Source organism: Geotrypetes seraphini, chromosome 5, assembly GCF_902459505.1.
Source record: "Geotrypetes seraphini chromosome 5, aGeoSer1.1, whole genome shotgun sequence".
Taxonomy (NCBI): Eukaryota; Metazoa; Chordata; class Amphibia; order Gymnophiona; family Dermophiidae; genus Geotrypetes; species Geotrypetes seraphini.
Genome location: NC_047088.1, coordinates 80,218,598 through 80,242,783, shown reverse-complemented (window position 1 = coordinate 80,242,783; position 24,186 = coordinate 80,218,598). Strand labels below are relative to the sequence as shown.

Below are 24,186 nucleotides of genomic sequence, written 5' to 3'. Positions count from 1 at the left end.
ACTTTTATTTACTTTTCTAACAAAAAAATTTGTTGCCTTAAAATACTGTAGCTACTTTCAGTTTTCACCACTGCCTTTCTACTTTCTCTAGGTGTTCCCATCCATCTAATAACTCTAATTAATCCCCACCTTGGCAAAGTTAGTTAATTTTATGTCTAGAACCTTCAATTTTGAATAAACTCTCTTAATACATGTCTTAATATTGAACCACAACATCCAGTGATCACTAGATATCAAATGATCACGTTCTATAATGATAGAAACACTTTCCCATTGATAAGCACTAGGTCTAGTATGGCTCCATCCTGCATTGGTCCATTACCATCTTCTGTAACAGTTCTCCCTGTAGAAAATCCAAGATCTCCTTACTTCTTGAAGACCCCCCACAACAGGGTTGCCACAATCAACATCCAGCAAATTGCAATCACCTATTAGTATCAGAACTTCGTTCATAGCTAACTTGTGGATGTCTTCTATTAAACCTCTGTTAATTTCTTCTGCCTGTGAAGGAGACCTCACCAATGTAAATAGGGTCAAGTATTTCATATACTGTCTTTCTGTGGTGAAACCAAAGCAGTTTACATATTATGTATGTGCTCACAATCTAACTTTTAAATATAGTTTTTATTCCCTCTTTTCAGATTAACCCCAGTGCTTCTTTACCCATAAGTCCTGCAATTGTCACTTTAATATTTTCCTTAATGTATAACGTCACTCCTCTGCCCTTTTTTCTTACCCTGTCCTTCCCAAATAGATTGTAGCCTGCTATAACTATATCCCAGTCATGGTTCTCCATGAATCACATCTCTGTGACCGCCCTTAAATCCAAGACAGCTCTTCTGTCACAATCTCTAGATCTAGAACCTTATTTTTTGCATACTACAGGCACTGGTATAAAATGCTTTCCAGATAATGCCCTTTTTCCTATTTGTATAAAGGAAGAAATTGGCAAAAGAGATGCAGGGGATGGAAGGGAAAGAGATAAACTAGCAGTTTGTTTCTCACAAATCTGCAGCAAGAGAAAAAATTATACAGCAATATCTGTGACTGTGGAACTGCAGGAAGCTGTTAATGGAAGATATGATATTCAAACTATTATTTCTTTGGTTCTTAACCTATTGCACTAATTGCCATTCCATGCCACTCCTTCCTGAGCCAAATCCATCTTTGGTCAATTTGGTTGGAATGGATCTCTTGTGTGCCTGCTACTCTGCCTCCTTAATACCAGTATCAGAGATAGCAGCATAACCAGAGCAAGCCTAAATATTCATAGTCAGTAAAGTACACATATATGGCATCACATCACTCGCAGGGTTTATAGCATAAGTCTCCCAGTCACCTCATGTTTGTTTATGTGCCTTTAGCTTTATTATTTTTGTTCTTTTGGTGCCAGCAGGGCTAGTGGGGAAGGGAAACAGACGATAAGGTAACATGGCCATTATGGTTCTTATCATCTACAGGTGAACTTGTGCAAGCATAAGCAAAGAGAGTTGATGGACTGTGTTACAAAGGAATTTACAAGAGATTTCAGGCGCTGCTGCTGGGAGGGAGACATTTGCCTGCGCTACAGGTGTTCAAGCAGCCAATCTAACACTGGTCTTGGAGCCATGTTCTCATGCCTCAGGGTCAGCTCGTCTTGCAAATACCTCAGAATCACATGAAGAAGCGTTCCCACCTTAATCTGTTTCTGTGCAGCCTTCTGCATCACTAGAGGAAGCTGTGAGAACAAAAGTTATGGCATTCCATTAAGCGAACAAAGGAGTACCTGGTGTAAGTTGCTGCAGTCCTCTTAGCCATGAGTAGGAAAAGGGAATTTTGATGTATGCCCATCTAGGCTTAATTGTTAGGATTAATAAGCTACATTTATGAAGAGATTCACCCAAGGTGGTGTACAAGATCAATCTGGATATAGACAATACTAACAGAAAACAATTCAAATACCAATATATATTATGACATACTAATCTTTCTGTGCACTTTTAAAACATTAATGTGTTACTGTTATGGTTGTTTCAAAATGCAATTTGAATGCAGAAAAAATACAGAAAAAAAAAATATATATATATATATGGTTTCTTTATATCCCGCCCTTACCCAAGGCGGGTTACAAAATAACATAAATATACATCAACTCCACTGGCCTGGTTCCCTCTGAAATCACTTTTGGGTTGTGGGGCCAGGAAGTGACATCAGAGGGAAAGCCAATGTCAGCATGAGCAGCAGGCTGGAGAAGCTACTTGTGCTGGTGAAGATTTAAATAGTTATGGGGGCATGAGCATGGCATGGGGGCGTGGAAGCAGGGGGCGGAGAGGAGGGCAGGTTTCCACCACCCTGGGCGCCTCCTACCCTCACTACATCCCTGGGGTAGGATTCTGGAGAAGCTGCTGTTGACCTCAAATGCCAGCCTTAATTCACCCTAAATCGTGAAGCTTCAAGGATTTTGTTTAAACTGGTTAGACCTCTGGTTTTTACATTGGGACATTTGAGCAGATAGGCCCCAATTCCATATATGTTGCCGACTAATGTAACTATAAGCGCGATTCTATAAGAACATAAGAACATAAGAATTGCCACTGCTGGGTCAGACCAGTGGCCCATCCGGCAGTCCGCTCACGCGGCAGCCCCCAGGTCAAAGACCAGTGCTCTAAATGAGTCCAGCCTCACCTGCATATGTCCCAGTTTAGCAGGAACTTGGCCAGCTTAGTCTTGAAACCCTGGAAGGTGCACTGTATAGAATTGTCTAAGCTGCCTTAGGCGTCACTAGGCATCCTAACTATTAGGGGCACCATATTTATGCCAGGGTTTTCTTGGCCTAAATGCCTGCATCTAAGTTAGGCGCACATCAGTCTATATTCTATAATCATGTACATAACTCAAAAATACGCTCATGATCTGCCCCCTAACCACACCCATTTTTAGACAGGCACTTTGAACAAGGTGCCTAACTTTTAAAGAATCGCACCTACCAAGTTGTGCGCCTAAAATTCAATTAACTTCAAGTAACGTCAATTATGAGTTAAGTGTCATTTATTGGCACCGATATGCCTATTAATTAAGTTGTTATAAACTTTCTCAATAAGTATTGGATTTGTACAATATCAATGCATAGTTTTCAAAAAGACGCCTCAGCCCCACCTCTCCACCACTGTAATAGTTTTATACTGTGGGAAGTTTACTGTGGCACTTCATCATTGGCTGTCTGTTTGATTTACTTTTATGTTCATTTAGTTTTTCATTTTATGCTATGGTTGCATATGTTGTCTTCGTGAATAAATAGTTTTTTAATAAATAGTTTTTGAATAATTGTACATTTTATGTTGTTATTAAATATATACGTCTGAATAGCTGTTCAATACTTATCTCAGCTGAACCCGGGAGTCAGACCCGACATGTTTCGCACAAAAAGTGCTTTATCAAGGGTCTCCCTGTGTGATAATAGAAAAAAAGTTGTAGTATGTATTTGTACCAAACCCTTTTCTTAAACCTATTACCTTAATCTTCGCTGTAATGCTTAAAAATCATATACAAACTTACCAAGGCTGCCGCTGTCATCCGACTCCAACTAAATTGTAAGCAAAGATGGCGGCGGCGACCTTGGACGCGATATTTAAATCCTACTATTGTGATTATCATAATCCCACCCCCTGCAGCTGATAGGCCCAACAGATTTTTTTATTATTTTGATTTCTTTACATTACTGAACCCCACTCGATCTCGTTATTTAACCCATGCGGTGTAACGGTATCTAGCCTGAACCTTTGCTCACTTTCATTCAATTTTACTGTGTCCTCTCCTCCTGTGTCCAAACCCTTCACCTTATCGATGATTCGCCATTTCAAATCGCTAATGGCATGTTTATATTTCAGCCAGTGATCTGTCAACGGTGCTTGCAGTACCTCATTAAGTATGCGCGATTTATGTTCCGTCAGCCTTAGTTTGATTTTCCTGCTTGTACGTCCAATATATAACAGGTCACAGGGGCAGATTATCACATACACTACCCCTTGGGTGTTACAGTCCGTTTGACATCTAGATTTTAGGGTCCATTTTCTGCCTGGAACCTCCCAACTGTTTCCTACAATAGCGGAGGAGCACCACTGGCACTTCCCACATACCCCGTGGTGCCCCTCCATCCTTTTCTCCCTGACCCCATACTTTTGAAAATTACAACGTTGAGCTATTGTATTCCCCCTTGAATATGCTATCAGGGGGAAGTTTCTCAAAGACTCATGAGGCTGAACTATATGCCAGTGTTTTCTAAGCATAGCTACCAAGTTTTTAGCGGCATGGGAAAAAGGTAAAATACAGGTAAGCTGTTCATTTTCAATTGAGGGAGGATCTTTTCTTTCCTGTAACAGGAGGTTTCTTTGGGCATATTTGGCCCTTATGTACGCTTGTCTAATAGATCTTTCAGGGTAACCCCTATTCCGGAGTCCTGGTGAAAGAAGGTAAGATAGCTACCACCTTATTTATGAAGCCAGTTACTCGAAATACCATTCTTCATTTCAGCAGTTTCCACCCTTTTAAGTTACGATTCAATCTTCCCATTGGTCAGTTCCTGCGCATCCGTAGGGTGTGTTCTTCTATGGAAGAATATAAACTTCAGGCAAGAAGATTGACAGGAAGACTCCGGAATAGGGGTTACCCTGAAAGATCTATTAGACAAGCGTACATAAGGGCCAAATATGCCCAAAGAAACCTCCTGTTACAGGAAAGAAAAGATCCTCCCTCAATTGAAAATGAACAGCTTACCTGTATTTTACCTTTTTCCCATGCCGCTAAAAACTTGGTAGCTATACTTAGAAAACACTGGCATATAGTTCAGCCTCATGAGTCTTTAAGAAACTTCCCCCTGATAGCATATTCAAGGGGGATTACAATAGCTCAACATTGTAATTTTCAAAAGTATGGGGTCAGGGAGAAAAGAATGGAGGGGCACCACGGGGTATGTGGGAAGTGCCAGTGGTGCTCCTCCGCTATTGTAGGAAACAGTTGGGAGGTTCCAGGCAGAAAATGGACCCTAAAATCTAGATGTCAAACGGACTGTAACACCCAAGGGGTAGTGTATGTGATAATCTGCCCCTGTGACCTGTTATATATTGGACGTACAAGCAGGAAAATCAAACTAAGGCTGACGGAACATAAATCGCGCATACTTAATGAGGTACTGCAAGCACCGTTGACAGATCACTGGCTGAAATATAAACATGCCATTAGCGATTTGAAATGGCGAATCATCGATAAGGTGAAGGGTTTGGACACAGGAGGAGAGGACACAGTAAAATTGAATGAAAGTGAGCAAAGGTTCATATTTATGCTAGATACCGTTACACCGCATGGGTTAAATAACGAGATCGAGTGGGGTTCAGTAATGTAAAGAAATCAAAATAATAAAAAATTCTGTTGGGCCTATCAGCTGCAGGGGGTGGGATTATGATAATCACAATAGTAGGATTTAAATATCGCGTCCAAGGTCGCCGCCGCCATCTTTGCTTACAATTTAGTTGGAGTCGGATGACAGCGGCAGCCTTGGTAAGTTTGTATATGATTTTTAAGCATTACAGCGAAGATTAAGGTAATAGGTTTAAGAAAAGGGTTTGGTACAAATACATACTACAACTTTTTTTCTATTATCACACAGGGAGACCCTTGATAAAGCACTTTTTGTGCGAAACATGTCGGGTCTGACTCCCGGGTTCAGCTGAGATAAGTATTGAACAGCTATTCAGACGTATATATTTAATAACAACATAAAATGTACAATTATTCAAAAACTATTTATTAAAAAACTATTTATTCACGAAGACAACATATGCAACCATAGCATAAAATGAAAAACTAAATGAACATAAAAGTAAATCAAACAGACAGCCAATGATGAAGTGCCACAGTAAACTTCCCACAGTATAAAACTATTACAGTGGTGGAGAGGTGGGGCTGAGGCGTCTTTTTGAAAACTATGCATTGATATTGTACAAATCCAGTACTTATTGAGAAAGTTTATAGCAACATCTGGATTTGAAGACTAGTGCCATTTATATTGAGCTATTAATTAAGTTGGGCACCTACATTGGCTAGGTGTGTCGATGTAGGCACCTAACTTTAGGCGGACTTTATAGAATTTGAGTTTCTAACCCAGAGCCACTACTATTTTCCAAATCTCCTCCAAAGTACTGAAAAGATATCAGATTTGGAAGTGAAATTGGAGAAACTATAAGGCTAGCTTTCATTAATACTAGATAGAGCTGACAAATTTAAGGCTGTGGTAGATAAAATGGAAACTGAGATTGGTACTACTATTAGAAACAGAGAAACATGATGACAGATAAAAGCCAAATGGCCCATCTAGTGTGATCATCCGCAGTAACCATTATCTCTTTCTCTCTCCAAGAGAACCCACGTGCCTATGCCATGCCTTTTTAAATTCAGACACAGTCTCTGTCTCTACCACCTCTTCCTGGTGACTGTTCCATGCATCTACCACGCTTTCTGTAAAAAAGAATTTCCTTAGATTACTCTGGAGCCTATCACCTCTTAACTTCATCTATGCCCTCTCATTGCAGAGTTTCCTTTCAATTGAAAGAGACTCAACTCATCTGCATTTACATTACGTAGGTATTTAAACGTCTCTAACATACCTCCCCTCTCCCATCTTTCCTCCAAAGTATCCTGATTGAGATTTTTAAGTCTGTCCCCCATACGCCTTATGATGAAGACCATATACCATTTTAGTAGCCTTCCTTTGGACCAACTCCATCCTTTTTATATCTTTTTGAAGGTGCGGCCTCCAGAATTGAACACAATATTCTACAATTCCGAAGGCCGCACAGCCTGGATAGTCATCGCATGTCCCCTAGTCCTAGTATTCAGTCCCAGGATCTAGTAAATACTAGTCCTAATATCCAGGACATGCGATGAATATCCAGGCTTAATTCAGCCTGTGGTATTTTTGTCTTTGCCAAAATACTAGGACTAAAGGACATGCGATGAAGCTAATAAGTTGTAGGTAGATTTAAAACAAACCGGAGAAAATATTTCTTCGCACAACGTGTAATTAAACTCTGGGATTCATTGCCAGAGAATGTGGCGAAATCAGTTAGCTTTGCGGGGTTTAAAAAAGGGTTGGTTAATTTCCTAAAAGAGAAGTCCATAGGCCATTATTGAGATGGATTGGGGAAATTCACTGCTTATTCCTAGGATAAGCAGCATAGAATTTGTTTTGCTATTTGGGATCTAGCTAGGTGCTTGGGACCCGGGTTGGCCACTGTTGGAAACAGGATATTGGGCTTGAGGGACTTTCGGTCTGTCCCAGTATGGCAATTCTTATGTTCTTTTAAAAAAATTTTTTATTGATTTAACATATAATTACAAGTTGCATCATTTGTTCAAGAAACACAGTACTTGCTTTCACATCAATTATACTTTAGAAGAAAAAAAATGTAATGAAATGCTAGCTCTTCCTCAGACCACTATTAAAGGCATGGAGGAGAAAAAGATATTCTATAAAAAAAAACTCATTAGAAAGAAAAAAAGCTTAAACAGAAACATCCCGGCTTAATTCCAATAATTAAACTTCAGGAAAAAAGCATATCCCAAACCTAAATACTTAACCACACACTTGCATAGATATGCCAGCAAAAAGGTGGCTCCCATTTTCCTTGTTTTGTTTCTCATAATTAAAAATTCTTTCCTTCTTTCCGGAGTTGACTTAGTCACTGACCACAGAAAAGAGTTCCACTATTTTTAAAGTATATCTTCATAATAGAACTTAGGGCTCCTTTTACGAAGGCGCGTTAGCGGGTTTAACGCGCGCAACTTTTTATCACGCGCTAACCCCCGCGCTGGCTGTAAAACTACCGCTTGCTCAAGAGGAGGCGGTAGCGGCTAGCGCAGCCGGAGGTTTTGCACGCGCTATTACGCACGCTAAACTGCTAGTGCAGATTTGTAAAAGGAGCCCCTAAATCTTGTTCAAAAACAAAATTAACGAGAGTTGCACGATCCATTACATCAGAAAGACAAACTTCAAGAATTGCAGTTATATCATGTAGACCTTTCTCTTGTTGTTGCATGTTTGTAATAGTCCCAGAATAATTCATAGGTTGGCCCCGTTTTAGTCTTTTTGTCCTTATAAACTGACAAGTAATAAGCCTTATTAATAGGTGGAATATTATCAAGAGGAATTTTCCAGAAGAAATGTTCAAAATACTTCCACAGGGAGCATACCCAAAATTTTAGGACAATTTAATACTCTCCAATGTAACCGTTTATTAAAGTTTTCTATTTGTTCAATTTTCCTTGAGATAAACTTTTCATCTTTTATTACTATTGAAACAATCTCTTTGAGGTTGGTAGTTTCTGTCTGAATTTGAGAATTTTTTTCTAAGCAATCTTGATGCATTTTATCCATATTCAAGGAAAGAGAGTTCACTTTAGTCACAAGTAACTCCATATCTTGTGTAGTTTTCCCTGCCGTAACATCCAACTTCCTTATGGCATTCAGAAGCATTCTCAGGGTCACTGTGGGCTCCAAAGCTGAATTCTCAGCTTTTCCGATATCCTCAGCTCCATGCAGCTCTCTCGAGAGTAAGGTTCCATCCGAGTCCAGCTCCAGGATGACCCCTCCAGATCTCCCAGGACTTGATGTTGAACCCCTCATCACCACTGGGCATGGTGGTGCATTAGTTAGCGGCGGTGAAAGAGAGATGTCATGTTCCAAAGGGCTGAACGCTCCTTCATGCGGGTCTTGCAGAGAACTCAACCTCTGAGAGTTGGTGGCGTAATGCTCCAGCACCTGGGGAATTGTCAGCTGCACTGGAGAGGACATTAATGCCAACGGTGGAATAGCGTTAACTGTCCCTTTCCTCTTGGAATGTGGCATTTGAGAACAAATTCCATCTAGCAGCCATAAAAGTAAGTAAATTAGAGTTAAAAGAAGTAATCGCTGGAGCAAGAAAGACACCGTCAAAGTCTGTCCGCCATCTTGACTCCTCCCCCTGCAATTCTTATGTTCTTATGTCTCACACTCTGTCCTGTTGGCTGAGCTCCTTTGCTTTTACTTAGTAAATAACAGAGTCTGAGAAATCATGCTGGAATTCTCCAGAATGATAGGAGAGCCAAGAAAGTACTTAAGTTCCATTTAGCTGAAATTAGGTCATTCCTCCAGAGAAGTGCTGACATTTCTTTTACCTTTCCACCTCACACTGTTCAGAAACTGAGAGAAAAGGGACCAGCTGTTGATAATCACTGCACTGGTCGGGTCACAGTGAGCCTTCAATGGTGATCAGCACTGTCATCATATGGAATCAATTCTTCTGCACTCAGTTCTTCTGCACTATCTCAGAATACACATTAACCCTTTATTTGGCATTGTTGCTCAGAAGCAACATGCGTTTTCTATGGCTCTTATGGAAAATCTGGGCATCATGAGGGTAGTCTAAAACACGGCAGCTGTTCCCCTTGTCCCCTCACCCGTAAGAGTGCACTTCTGGGCCCAGCTCCAGACGTCAAAGTAGTACCTCCCCAACTCCCCCCCGTACCTTATAAACAGAAGGTCTGGCTGGAGGGAGGCATACACCCTCCAGCTGGTAGGCCTTCCCCTTCCTGATACATTCTGAGATGGGCCTTAGGCACCTGGGCCAACCGGAATCTTAGGCCTCCTTCCAAGAGCATTCTGGGATGCACTGGGAGGGGCCTAAGACTTCGATTGGCCAGATACCTAAAACCCCTCTCATGAGTTGAGGGGGGTTGTGGTATCTCCTTTAGGGGGATCGCTGGGTGGGTGTCAGGTCAGTGGGTAGAGGGGTGGTTACTGTGTAAGTGAGGGGTTGCCGGATGGAGTGGTGTTTTGGGGGGGGGTGTTCTGGCGGGAGGGAGTAGGCATCCCTCCTGCCTATAGCGGTTGTGTGGGAGATGTTTCATTGGGGGGTGTTCTAGTAGGAGGGAGTGGGCATCCCTCCTGCCTATAGCGGTTGGGTGGGGGATGGTTCAGGGGGGGTGTTCTGGTAGGAGGGAGTGGGCATCTCTCCTGCCTATCACAGTTGGGGGGGGTGTTCTGGCAGGGGGATTGGACACGCCTCCTGCCGGTGGATGCTTCAAGGGGGGTGTTCTTCAGGGGGGTGGCAGGAGAGAGTGGGCATCCCTCCTGCTGCCCAACTTTGTGGGAGGGGGGTTCCCTGCCCCCTGCAGTTGCCGCTGAGCTGATCACGGCAGGGAGATTCCCTTGCCGCGATCAGCTCAGTGGCAATGCGATTCTCTAACCGGTGTGGTTAGGCGGGATTAGACAGTGTTAAGCATCTGTCCATTAGGACAGATGCAATTCTATATAGGACGCCCGTGTGTGATTCTCAAAAGCCACTTAGGCGGCTGCTGAGACCAGGCATTCTATACAGAATCAGGCCCTTTGTGCCTACTTGGCCTATCCTTTAATCCAGCCCTGGGAATGGCTACTCATTACTTTTATTGACAAGTAATGCCTTCATTTAAACCTAAAAATTGATTTCTGTATCATGTCATTTACCAACAATAGACTTTATGCACATCTATAGAAACAATTCAGCTGTATTTAAGGATCCCTCATAATTCAAATTTGATCACACAAATGTCTGCAATGAGATAACACACATCAGATCCTGCAAAATGTTCTAAAACCTCATCTGATATTATAACAAACTAAAATTATGTTCATGTTTTAATATAATCTCAGTAAGGCCAACTCGTATACAATTCCTCCACTGGAAAACACTAAGCACACACTTGTGCAAAAATCACTCATAACAACACTAACTCCCAGGACTCAAAAAGCAACAACCTAATTCGTGAAAAGGCAGCATTGTAAATATTACACTGGGCCCCAAAACACCAACTACCATCTAGAGAGAAAACAGAACTGTTATATATCTCTACATTGAAACTCTATGCTAGCTTCAAAATAATGTACCTTAGCCACAAGTACAGAATACAGACAGGCTCTCAACAAATATGAAAGAAGGGACTCCACAGATATGAAGGCAGAACATTGAACAGAATCTCACAGTATCAGAGACATATTCCAATTAATAAATTCAAAATAAAATATTCTTTTCTGCCTTTGTTCCCTGAACAAATTATTTTCCATTTGCTGTGGTCCCAGTGTCCTTTTTTTTCAGTTTCTGCTGCTGTTTCTTTCTTTGCAGGATCTCCTATTCATCTGACATATCTTCTCTTCATGTCCACCATCCTTTCTTCCACAACCTATTCAATCTGTCCAGCATCTCTCCCCCTTTCCAGTATCTGCCCTCTGTGTCCCTATCTTCCAGCATTATCCCCCTGTGTTTCCTTATCCAGCATTACCCCTGCATCTAATCTCCACCATTTTCCAAGATTTGCCCTATGTCCCTATTGCCCCCTACCTCATCATCACTACAATTTTCCAGCATTATCCCCTTGTGTCCCCATCTCTGCTCTCTTACAGCATTGCCCCGTGTCCTTATCAACCATTTTCTAGCATTGTCCCCTATGTCCTGTTCTTCCCCTTTTTCCAGCACTGTTCCCCTTTATCCCTAGCATTGTCATCCAGCACTGTTTTCTAGCACTGCCTTCTATGACCCTACCATCCCCATTTTTCCAGCATTGTCCCCTGTGTCTCCTTCTCCCCCCTTTCCTAGCATTGCCCTCTATGTCCTCATCACCACCATTTTCCAACACTACCCCCTGGGTCCCCATTTTCAGAATTGTTCATTTGTGATCTAATGTCCTTACCCTCTTCCTAACCACCATTGATTCTCTGTGTCCCTTTCCCCATACACCCTCCACACCCAGCATTTCTGCTCTCTCAACCATCTCAACCACAGTATGCTTCGGTCTCTACGCAGACAGACGAGATGAGACAGGTAGAAGCGGATGAGGACGTTATGCGGGAACTGCGGAGCCTCAGGGAGGAGGTGAAACACCTGAGGTGCATCAGGGAGGATGAGGCCTTCATCGACGATGCCATCCAGGAAATGTCTCAGATCACAGAACGAAGCCTCGACAAGACCATCCTTGGCACTCCCAAACCTACAGCTCTAAATTCAACGATCGGAATACAGGAAATGATTGGAGATGCCGGTCCATGGCAGCTGGTAACCTCTTCTACTGGCAAACAAAGAAACCCCCCCCCCATTCTCACTTTCTTCTTCTTTCTCTCTCAAACAGGGCAGTTCTACACCAACCCCACAACTTTCCCTGAAAAACAGATTTCACGTCCTTCAAGAAGGAACTGTCGAGGATGAAACAGAGGGGGCTCAGGAGGATTCCGAACACAGAACATCGACTACAGTTCTCGCTACTCGACCCCCCCCCCCCTCGGAAGGAGCGTAGAGTGGTGGTCATCGGAGACTCCATGCTAAGAGGCACCGAAGGACCAATTTGCAGACCTGATTTGCAGTCGAGGGAGGTCTGCTGTCTCCCTGGAGCCAGGATCCGGGACATCACCACCAGTATAGACAAACTTCTGAAACCTACTGACCATTTCCCTATGTTTCTTATTCATGTAGGTACCAACGACACTGCCAGAAGCACATCAGACAGCATCCCTAAAGACTTCGAGGCCCTGGGAAGAAAGCTGAAGCAGACAGGAGCACAGGTGGCCTTCTCATCAATTCTCCCGGTAAGAGACAAAGGCAGAGACAGGGAAGAGCGTATCCATAGGACCAACGAGTGGCTTCGCGAATGGTGTTTAGAGACGAACTTTGGATTCCTAGACCACGGAGAGGCGCTACAAGGACTACAGGGATCTGACAGACTTCACCTAACAAAGAGAGGCAAGAAAATTTTTGGACATCGACTAGCACGCTTACTTCGGAAGGCTTTAAACTAGGTAAGTTGGGGGAGGGTTCATACAGAGCTGCAAGGATCCACCCTGGGGAAGCAAGTAAAACCCACACTTCTGAGCCTAAGGTAAGTACCCATAGTATACACAAAAAAACAAGAGACACACTAACGGGGATAGGCATCTCATCACAAATTTGGAGAGCAATGTATGTTAATGCACACAGCTTGGGCAACAAAATCTTGGAACTAGAAACAGAGATAAGGAATGCTGACCTTGACATAGTAGCTATATCCGAGACCTGGTTCACAGACTCGCATGGGTGGGATATGGTTATACCAGGCTACAATCTACTTCGTCGGGACAGAGAGGGCAAATTAGGAGTGGGGGTAGCACTATACACTAAGGATAATATCAAAACTACCAGGATCACAGAGGTTAGATACACAGGGGAATCACTTTGGGTAAACCTGGCCAGAGGGAAAGAAAAATGCCTTTACCTCGGTGTGGTATACAGGCCTCCAAGACAACAGGAAGACAAAGACAAAGAATTGATTGAGGGTAAAGCAGAAACACAGAGAGCGGGAAAACTGCCAGAAATCCAAGGGCAAGTGGACCAGGTAAATGCAGAAGTGGAAGAAAAACGACGGGACCTGCAGTGCTTATACGCAAATGCAAGAAGCCTCACGGCCAAGATGGGTGAACTAGAAGTCGTCGCCAAGGGGGAGGACCTGGATATAATTGGAATTGTAGAAACCTGGTGGACAGAGGAAAATCAATGGGATATAGCGCTGCCAGGGTACAAGCTCTATAGGAGGGACAGGACCCACAAAAAGGGGGGAGGCATAGCACTATATATAAAGGAATCTATCCACTCGGTCAGAATGGATATGGCAACGAAGGCAGAGGGGCTGGAATCGCTGTGGGTCAAATTACCGGGAAACAAGGGTGCGAGCATAAAACTGGGGCTGTACTATCGACCACCTGGTACGCCAGAGGGAGTCGGACACGACTTGGAAGCGGAATTGAGATAGGAATGCAGGACTGGAAGTGTAACAGTGATGGGGGACTTCAACTACCCAGGGATAGACTGGAGTACGGGTCACTCCAACTGCACTAGGGAGACAGGATTTGTAGAAGCTGTGAAGGACTGCTTCATGGAGCAACTAGTCAAAGAACCGACGCGAGGGGGTACTACTCTTGACCTCATCCTAAATGGATTAGGGGGGCCTGCAAGAGGGGTAGAAGTGGGAGGACCACTAGGCAACAGTGATCACAACACGATCAGATTCACATTAGAAAGAGGGACACCCATAGTTAGGAGGACCGTAACAACTGCGCTGAACTTCAAGAAAGGGAACTACGCTGCTATGAGGGAAATGGTGGGGAGGAAGCTCAGAAACATCTTTAGGATGGAGACTGTGGGAAGCGCCTGGACCCTATTTAGGGACACCCTGCAGGAAGCACAGAGAATGTACGTCCCCAATTTCAGGAAAGGCTGCAAGAACAAGCGATCAAAGGACCCGGTTTGGATGTCAATAGAAGTAAAGAGGGCGATAAAGGACAAAAAAGTATCTTTCCGGAGATGGAAAGAGGACCCAACAGAGGAAAATCGCCAGGCGCACAGGAAATGCCAAAAGGAATGCCACCGAGAGGTTAGAAAAGCAAAAGAGAAATACGAAGAGGGGCTGGCCAAGGAGGCGAAAAACTTCAAGGCATTCTTCAGTTACGTTAAGGGGAAGCGACCAGCGAGAGAGGAGGTAGGGCCGTCGTGGACGATGGGGACAGGAAGGGAGTGATTAAGGAGGATAAAGAGGTAGCTGAGAGGTTGAACACGTTCTTCTCGTCGGTTTTCACGAGCGAAGACACATCTAATATACCGGACTCAGAGGAGCTCATGAGTGGGGAACAGGCTGAAAAATTAGAGCACATAGAGGTAAGTAGGGAGGATGTCCTCAAACAGATAGACAGGTTAAAATGCGGCAAATCACCGGGCCCGGACGGGATCCACCCAAGGGTTCTGAAAGAACTAAGACAGAAAATAGCGGGCACAATCCAACATGTTTGCAACCTATCCTTGAAAACTGGTGAGGTGCCAGAGGACTGGAAATTGGCAAATGTCACACCGATCTTCAAGAAGGGATCGAGGGGTGACCCCGGGAACTACAGGCCGGTGAGCCTGACTTCAATAATAGGGAAGATGGTGGAAGCTATGATCAAGGACGGCATTTGCGAGCACATCGAGAGGAATGGCCTACTGAGAACAAGCCAGCACGGATTCTGTAAGGGAAGGTCGTGCCTAACGAACCTTCTGTACTTCTTTGAGGGAATAAGCAGTCGGATGGACAATGGGGAGCCCATAGACATCATTTACCTCGACTTTCAAAAGGCTTTCGACAAGGTGCCACATGAAAGGCTACTTAAGAAACTGTGGAGCCACGGGGTGGGAGGGGATGTGCACAGATGGATCAAGCACTGGCTGTCGGGTAGACTGCAGAGGGTTGGAGTAAAGGGTCAATATTCTGACTGGCGGGGAGTCACGAGCGGTGTGCCACAGGGATCGGTGCTGGGGCCTTTACTCTTTAACATATTCATCAATGACCTGGAAAAGGAGGCAAAGTGTGAGGTTATAAAATTCGCAGACGATACCAAAATGTGCGGCAGAGTTAGGACCAGGGAGGAGTGTGAGGACCTACAAAGGGACCTGGACAAGCTGGAAGACTGGGCAAACAAATGGCAAATGCGCTTCAACGTGGACAAATGCAAGGTCATGCATATAGGGAAAAAGAACCCGTTGTTCAGCTACAAATTAGGGGGGGTATTGTTGGGAGACAGCAGACTCGAGAGAGACTTGGGTGTGCTGGTGGATGCATCACTGAAGCCATATGCACAGTGCGCAGCAGCCTCGAAAAAAGCCAACAGGATGCTGGGCATCATAAAGAAGGGCATAACAACCAGAACACGGGAAGTCATCATGCCATTGTATCGAGCGATGGTGCGTCCGCATCTGGAATACTGCGTTCAGTATTGGTCGCCGCACCTCAAGAAGGACATGGCGGTACTTGAGAGAGTCCAAAGGAGAGCAACAAAAATGGTAAAAGGGCTGGAACACTGCTCATACGCCGAGAGGCTGGATAGGCTGGGGCTCTTCTCTCTGGAGAAAAGGAGACTCAGGGGAGATATGATAGAGACCTTCAAGATCATGAGGGGCATAGAGAGGGTGGATAGGGACAGATTCTTCAGACTGAAGAGGACAGCAAATACGAGGGGGCATTCTGAGAAACTGAAGGGAGACAGGTTCAAAACAAATGCAAGGAAGTTCTTTTTCACCCAAAGGGTCGTGGACACTTGGAATGCGCTACCGGAGGAAGTGATCAGGCAGAGTACGGTACAGGGATTCAAGCAGGGATTGGATGGATTCCTGAGGGATAGAGGGATCGTGGGGTACTGAGTAAACCAACCTGGTCGTGCATGTGCAAGACCGGAGGGCTAGGACTTCGATAGGAGGGCAGAACTTAAATGGGAAACCAAGGTGGCAGGGGAGCCCCTTCTGATGATTCAGACAGGCCTTGACCTGTTTTTGGCCACCGCGGGAGCGGACTGCTGGGCAGGATGGACCTGTGGTCTGACCCAGCAGAGGCACTGCTTATGTTCTTATGTTCTTATTATGACATAGAGAACATCACTTTGCGCGGTGACACAGTACTGTTAGGCGACTTCAACATGCCAGATGCAGACTGGAACACCCTCTCAGCAACTACGAGTGGTAGCAGAAGAGTATTAACCTCCATTAAGGGTGCACAGCTCAAACAAATGGTATTAGAGCCCACCAGGGAAAAAGCAATACTAGACCTGGTACTCACAAATGGAGACAGTGTCTCGGAAGTATCAGTGGGAGACACGCTGGCCTCCAGTGACCACAACATGGAATGGCTTAACCTCAGGAAAGGCTTCTCTAAATCAAACACAGCAACGAGGGTCCTCAACTTTAGGGGTGCAGATTTTGACCACATTAGAGACTTTGTCCATCAGGAGCTGCAAAACCATGCAGAAACTGACAGTCCGGAAACTATGTGGTCAAATCTAAAATCCATCCTGAACGAAGCATCTAGCCGCTACATAAATAAGGTAAGCAAACGCCGGAGAAACAAAAAACCACAATGGTTCAACAAGGAAATTTCGGACCTCATTAAAAAGAAAAAAGAAGCATTTATCACCTACAAACATCTTGGGAAAAAGGAGGCAAAAGAAGACTATCTAGCCAGATCTAAGGCTGTCAAACAGGCAGTCAGGGAAGCCAAACTTCAAACAGAGGAAGATCTAGCACGGAACATTAAAAAAGGGGACAAATCCTTTTTCAGGTACATTAGCGACAGGAAGAGAAACAAAAATGGGATAGAACGCCTTAGGCTATCAGATGGAAACTACGCAGATTCTGATACTACCAAGGCAGAACTGCTAAACAAATACTTCTGCTCAGTATTCACCTGTGAAGCGCCGGGAGCTGGTCCACAACTACAGATAAGAGATAGCCAAAATGACCTGTTTCATGATTACGAGTTTACACCCAGTAGCGTCTACCATGAACTTTCAAGACTCAAAGTGGACAAAGCCATGGGACCAGACAATCTACACCCCAGGGTACTCAGAGAGCTGAGTGAAGTTCTGGCTGAACCACTATCCGTGCTCTTCAATCTTTCCATGCGCACGGGAAAAGTACCACTAGACTGGAAAACAGCTAACGTAATTCCACTCCACAAAAAGGGCTGCAGAACAGAGACAGAAAATTACAGACCGGTGAGTCTTACATCCATAGTGTGCAAACTCATGGAAACACTGATCAAACAGAATCTTGACAAAATTCTAGATGAAGAAAATTTACGTGATCCACACCAACACGGATTTACCAGGGGAAGGTCCTGCCAAACTAATCTGATTGACTTCTTTGGCTGGGTGACCAGTCATCTGGATGCCGGGGAGTCCCTGGACGTGATATATTTGGACTTCAGCAAAGCTTTTGATAGCGTCCCACACCGTAGGCTGTTGAATAAACTGAAATCAATGGGATTAGGGGATACTTTCACTAAATGTGTAAGGGATTGGCTAGATGGTAGGCTTCAGAGGGTGATGGTGAATGGTATCCCCTCCAAAACGTCAGCAGTGACGAGTGGGGTACCTCAGGGCTCCGTCTTAGGGCCGATTTTATTCAATTTATTCATAGGAGATTTGACCCAAGGGCTTAGAGGAAAGGTATCACTGTTCGCCGATGACGCCAAACTATGCAACATAGTAGACAAAAGCAGTGTGCCTGACTTTATGACGCAGGACCTACGGCAGCTAGAACAGTGGTCATCAACTTGGCAGTTAGGCTTCAATGCTAAAAAATGTAAAATAATGCACCTAGGCAAAAAAAATCCACACAGAACATACACACTAAATGGTGAAATCTTGTCCAGGACCACGGTGGAACGAGATTTAGGAGTGATCATTAGCAATGATATGAAGGCTGCCAATCATGTGGAGAAGGCTTCGTCCAAGGCAAGACATCCGTAGGGGTTTTGTCAGCAGAAAACCTGAAGTTATAATGCCACTGTACAGATCCATGGTGAGACCTCATCTCGAGTATTGTGTTCAATTCTGGAGACCACACTACCGGAAAGATGTGTTGAGAGTTGAGTCGGTTCAACGAATGGCTACCAGAATGGTCTTGGGGCTCAGGGATCTCACGTATGAAGAAAGGTTAAAAAAACTGCGGATGTACTCACTGGAGGAGCGAAGAGAGAGGGGGGACATGATTAAGACCTTTAAATATATCACGGGGCGTATAGAGGTGAAAGATGATATCTTCAGTCTTACAGGGCCCACGGTAACCAGAGGACACTCGCTGAAAATCAGGGGAGGGAAATTTCAAGGTGATGCTAGGAAGTACTTCTTCACCGAAAGGGTGGTTGATCATTGGAACGAGCTGTCTCAGCAGGTGATTGAGGCCAACAGCGTGTCAGATTTTAAGAGAAAATGGGATATTCATGTGGGATCTATAGGGGAGTAAGAATCAGGGAGTGGGTCATTGGTATGGGCAGACTCGATGGGCTATGGCCCTTTTCTGCCGTCAATTTCTATGTTTCTATGTTTCTTTCTGCTTCTGGGCCCACCTAACTCTGCAGCTTGCTTCCTGTGGTCCAGCAGCTCGCCTCCCTTCCACAACCAACTCCAGCTCTCTCTTCACCTTCTATCTTATGCCCACACAGATCCTACCTCTCTCTCTCTCTCTCTCTTCCTTTCAGGTAAAGACAGGCAGCCATTGGCCAGCATCAGGGCCTCTCCTCAGGCACGTGCCACTCTGTGGAAAACAGGACTGGAAGCTGTATCAGAGTATGCAGTACATGCTCAATGGAGAAGCCCCTGACACAGACCGAAAGGCTGCCCGTCTTCACCTGAAGAGCGCAAGGGTAGTAGAGAGAGAGGGAGAGAGGCGAGACTTGAGTGGGGGCATGGAAAAGTGGTCAAAGGGAGAGGGAGAGAGGCAGGACTCAGGGATGAATTTACAAATGGGCAGCTGAGTGACTGCCTCCTCAATGTATGTGTCTGAGGATTGGTTGTTTAGATGAATATATTAAACTGATCCCCACACATGATATCATCGGAGCAGGCAGTGCTCTGGGCCCCCATGAACTCTTTGGGCCCAAGGCACGTGCCTACTTGGTCTACCCTTTAATCCAGCCCTATGAATATGCATGAGATTGGTTTGCATGCATAGCCTCCTTTATATGCAAACTTATTCATTGTGGGTATCCTGAAAACCTGATTTTTCTTCCTCCATCCTCTAGGGCAGTGGTTCCTGGAAGACCACCAACCAGTCAGGTTTTCAGGATAGCCCTAATGAATATGCTAGGAGCAGATTTGCATGCCTGTCACCTCTATTATATGCAAATCTCTCTCATGCATATTCATTAGGATTATCCCAAAAACTCGACTGGCTTGTGGTCCTCCAGGACAGGGTTGGGAACCACTTCTCTGGGGTAAAATGTGAAAAAATACTATTTGTAAAATAAAAGAGAACAATGCTCATGCCTTTTATTATATATTGTTTTAAAAATAGTAAAGTGCAGGCCCAGTGTCTAAGTAGCAATGAATTTGGGGGTTTTATTCAAAGGTTTCGGTGATCTTGAAAGTCAGATCAGGCCATTATTGTTGTGAGTGACCAAGTAAAACGTTTAAGCAGTTGCTCATGCACTCTGCTTAGAGAGGACATAGCTGTAATAATGAACAAACAGGAAAATCTAAAAATCTCATGTAGGAAGATCTAATTTGATTTTCCATTATCTCAAGCTGCCTAAAGGGAAAGGAAATGGTGACTTGTAAACTGCCTTTTTGTGGCTTTGGCATTTCAAAGTGGTGGGCAATGGAAGATTAAGGGCTCCTTTTATCAAGCTGCGGTAGGGGTTTAACGCACGGAATACCGTGCGTTAAACTGCCTGCCGCGCTAGTCGCTAATGCCTCCATTGACGAAGTGTTAGTTTTTTGACTTTGCCGCGGGGGTTAGCACGTAATGAAATGTCCAACGCGCTAACCCCCGTAGTGCACCTTGATAAAAGGAGCCCTAAGTGACTTGCCTAGGGTTAAAAAGAGCAGCTCTGGGATTTGATCTCATAACCTCTAGATCAGTGGTCTCAAACTCAAACCTTTTGCAGGGCCACATTTTGGATTTGTAGGTACTTGGAGGGCTTCAGTAAAAAATAGTTAATGTCTTATTAAAGAAATGACAGTTTTTGCATGAGTGGAACTCTTTATAGTTTATAAATCTTTCCTTTTGGCTATGTCTTAATAATAATATTGTAATTTATAGCTAAAAAGACTTATGATCAAGAAACTGTTTTATTTTACTTTTGTGATTATGATAAACATACCGAGGGCCTCAAAATAGTAACTGGCGGGCTACATGTGGCCCTTGGGCCGTGAGTTTGAGTCCACTGCTCTAGATGCAGAGAAAGCAGCTCTAAATGGGTATCATTAATAGCAGAAACACCTGCTAGCTGCAGTGTCCCAACCTGAGATTCAATCCTTTCACAGAAATACTCAAGGAACTACATTCCTTTTCCATATTGTCTATCTTTCAGACTACACACTGAGAGCAATCACATAGCTGCTGTACTGGTCCCTGAAGCATTGCTTTAAAGTAGACTTCTTTACTTCTTTCTTTAATGAAACTTAGGGAGTTCAATCTTGAAAGGTTGGAACATCCTTAGGAAATTCAACTGACTTACCGTATATACTTGAATATAAACCGAGATTTTGTTGCCAATAAAATGGCCCAAAAATGGTGGTCTCAGTTTATATTTGAGTCTCTCTAATGACTGGCGTGCTGCTGTCCCCTCTTCCCTCTCTTTTGACAATCGGTGCGCTGCTGCTCCCCACCCTCTGCAAATGGCATCGCATTTATCCGCACCCTGCTGTCCCTCCTTCCACAGCCCTTCCCCTAAGATGCTGCCCCCCACAGGGTGCGGATAAATGCGATGCCATTTGCAGGGGGTGGGGAGCAGCAGCGCACCGATTGTCAAAAGGGAGGGACCTGACAGGAGGAAATGGTAATATAAAGCTAGAAAAGCAGAGTTTGTCAGGAGAAATGGGACAGTGTGAGACTAGAAAAAGAATACAGCCTGATAGGAGAGCAATTGAAGGGCTATTTACTGATTTGGTATTGGAGAAGAGCATGCGAAGAAGCTATTCAATTAAAACAAAAGGAGAAACTATTTCTTCACACAGCACGTAATTAAACTCTAGAATTTGTAGCCAGTGAATGTGTTAAAATCAGTTAGCTTAGCAGGGTTTAAAAAAAAAAATTTGGATAATTTCCTAAAAGAGAAGTCCATAGGGCTTAGGGAAATCCACTGCTTATTCCTAGGAATAAGCAGCATGAAATCTGTTTGGCTATTTAGGATCTAGCTAGGTACTTGGGACCTGGGTTGGCTACTGTTGGAAACAGGATACTGGACTTGATGGGCTTTCGGTCTGTCCCAGGATGACAATTCTTATGCTCTTATAATCAGCCCAAAACCTAGTAGAGATGAGACAAGATGGAAAAGGATGGGGAGGAGGACCCGTTATAAAATTTGGAAAGCCTGTATCTGCCTCAGATTTGTGGAGATTAGAAGCGGGTGGTACTGTAGGCACACCACAAACATGAAATCTGGGGACTTGAGTGTTAACCAGGAAAGCTTAGCCAAAACCTGCAGTAAAACTGATCTTCAAGGCAGGGACATTAAATACAGATGCCAAAACCAAAATACATAGGGTTGACTCCCCAATCAGCCACTCCCAGGATTAGATACTGGCCCAATAGAAAATGTTTCTATTGTAGCTACAGTTGAGATAACAAGATATCTTACCTGTGACAGAACCTCTGCATCTGCTTCTCTGAAATGGACAACGGGGATGTTGAGCTGGGAGGCAGCTGCCCACTGAAGCAGAGCCTGTAGTTGCCGGGTGTTCCTTTTGTCAGAGGAATTCAGGTTTATCACCAGCACTTCGGGAGTATTTTGTGCAGATGTTGCAGCAACAATTTTAATTGACCATCCTCTCCTTGCCTCCGCATCTACTGAGCAGCTAAATTCCCCTGTTTCTGTGTGCAGGGATCCAGCTTGCTTTAGACAGTCTACTAACTGTTGAACCCCTACTGGGACCATCTCATTGCCTGCATTTTCTGGTTGAGAGACTGGGGATCCTGCCAGACTGGCCCTTCTGTGCTCAAGGTCTGGATCACAGGTTGGAAAGGGCAGATATTTCTCTATTTCTTTTGCTATTGCCTGACACCATTTACTGTCACTTTTGCTAAGTATATCTGTCACAAAAAAGCGCATCAACTTGTGAATACATTCCATTATATCCTTCCGGGAGGTTTGTGATGATGGTCTGGGACTTGGAGTGGAGAATTTTCTTGTTTGGTCTGGTAGGACTTCTTTCTGTGCTGCCCAGGAATCAGGGCTTATACTGTGTTTTTGCACATGAGCTGGGATTTCCTGGGACATTCCATGCTTACTTCCGACATTGGGGGATTCTGGACTACTTTCATTTCTTGATGATTCTGTCTTCTCACCTGCTTTCGCCATAAGTTTCCAAGGCGTTTCGTTACATATTTGTCCCCGCTGTGACAGGAACATCACTGCGCGCAACATTTGACCACGCAGTTTGTTGGCATAAAGCATCAGGAAGAACCTTGCTAGATCTTCCTCCTTATTAATTTCAGACTTTAAAACGGGGTCTTCAGATTTTTCCTCCTCCTCTTCATACACCAGACTATATAAAATGGAGTCTACCAAATCTGAAGCAAACTGTTTGATATATTCTATTAGCCCTAGCCTTAGCAGGTAAGCGTACTCTGCAAATGACATTTTGAATTCTGTGCCTTGGTCCATCCAGTTTTCTTGTACTGTAGGTGACCGACTATCCTCCACCATCAATGCATTCACATAATTCTTCCTGCCTTTGGAGGTACCTTCCTGTTGATTCTTTATTGTTGAAGGAACGGACATTGACTGATGTTCTTTTTCCAGCTTATTAGGCTGGGTTGTCCCTTCTAAGGCTTGTATAAAAGCAGATAAAACTGCAGTCTGTTTCTCTGAGTCACTCGCCTTCTGGCCAGCATTGGACTGCTGGGAATTTGGTCGTACCTCCTGGAATACATTCACATTTGATGACAGGCTCTGAGATGCCGATGTCATGCTCTGAGATTCTGATGATTCTTTGTAACCCAGTTCCAACAGTCTAATACTAGCTTCAAAAGTACCCTCATCAACGACATCCCTCGCTATTTGTGATGCATATTCACGCGCATTAGAATAAGGACTAGAATCAGCTACTTCTTGATGTTTGGGAGAGGGTGTCAGCAGACGGGCAGCCGTATCACTAGCAGTTTTACTGGCCTCTCTCATTGCTTTGATCTCTTGGCTGACATTGTAAATAACAATGGAAGTGAGCAGCGTTGCATAGATGGGTACTTCATCCACAAAGTTTTCCAGACTGCTCAGCAGCCCTATCATATCCCACACTTTCAAGAAACAATAATCCTGGCTGGAGAGTTCTTTTTTTTCCAATACTGACATTATGTACTTAAGTATGCAAAACAGGGCCTTACTAGGCGGCAGGCTGGCATAGTTGCATAACATGCTGTTGTTGTTCCCCAAATACATACTGCTCAATGGGTCCCTTGAGGTGGCACTGCTCCTCCATTTAAATTTGTAGCACACTTGATCTATCACATGGCGGAATCCAAGTGTATACTTTTCCAGGTCAGTAAACAAAGAAGTCATGCCAAGATTCTCATCTGCGGCTGGTCTCAATAGGAACACCGCCCCATCAGCTGCACCCTATAATTAGAATAAAAATTCATGACTTACAATAGC

The 24,186-nt window shown here is 44.2% G+C and overlaps 1 protein-coding gene across 1 annotated transcript in view; it reads right to left on the bottom strand.

Moving 5' to 3' along the window:
- Window positions 1-1,364: 1,364 nt before the first annotated feature.
- AKAP4 (A-kinase anchoring protein 4) overlaps window positions 1,365-24,186 on the bottom strand; it is a 79,981-nt gene continuing 57,159 nt past the window's right edge. The window contains exons 4-5 of the mRNA XM_033946033.1: window positions 22,174-24,150; window positions 1,365-1,717 (exon numbers count right to left, since the gene is read on the bottom strand). Coding sequence (XP_033801924.1) covers window positions 1,565-1,717; window positions 22,174-24,150 — 2,130 coding nt within the window. The 3' untranslated portion in view covers window positions 1,365-1,564. The remainder of the gene's footprint in view (window positions 1,718-22,173; window positions 24,151-24,186) is intronic.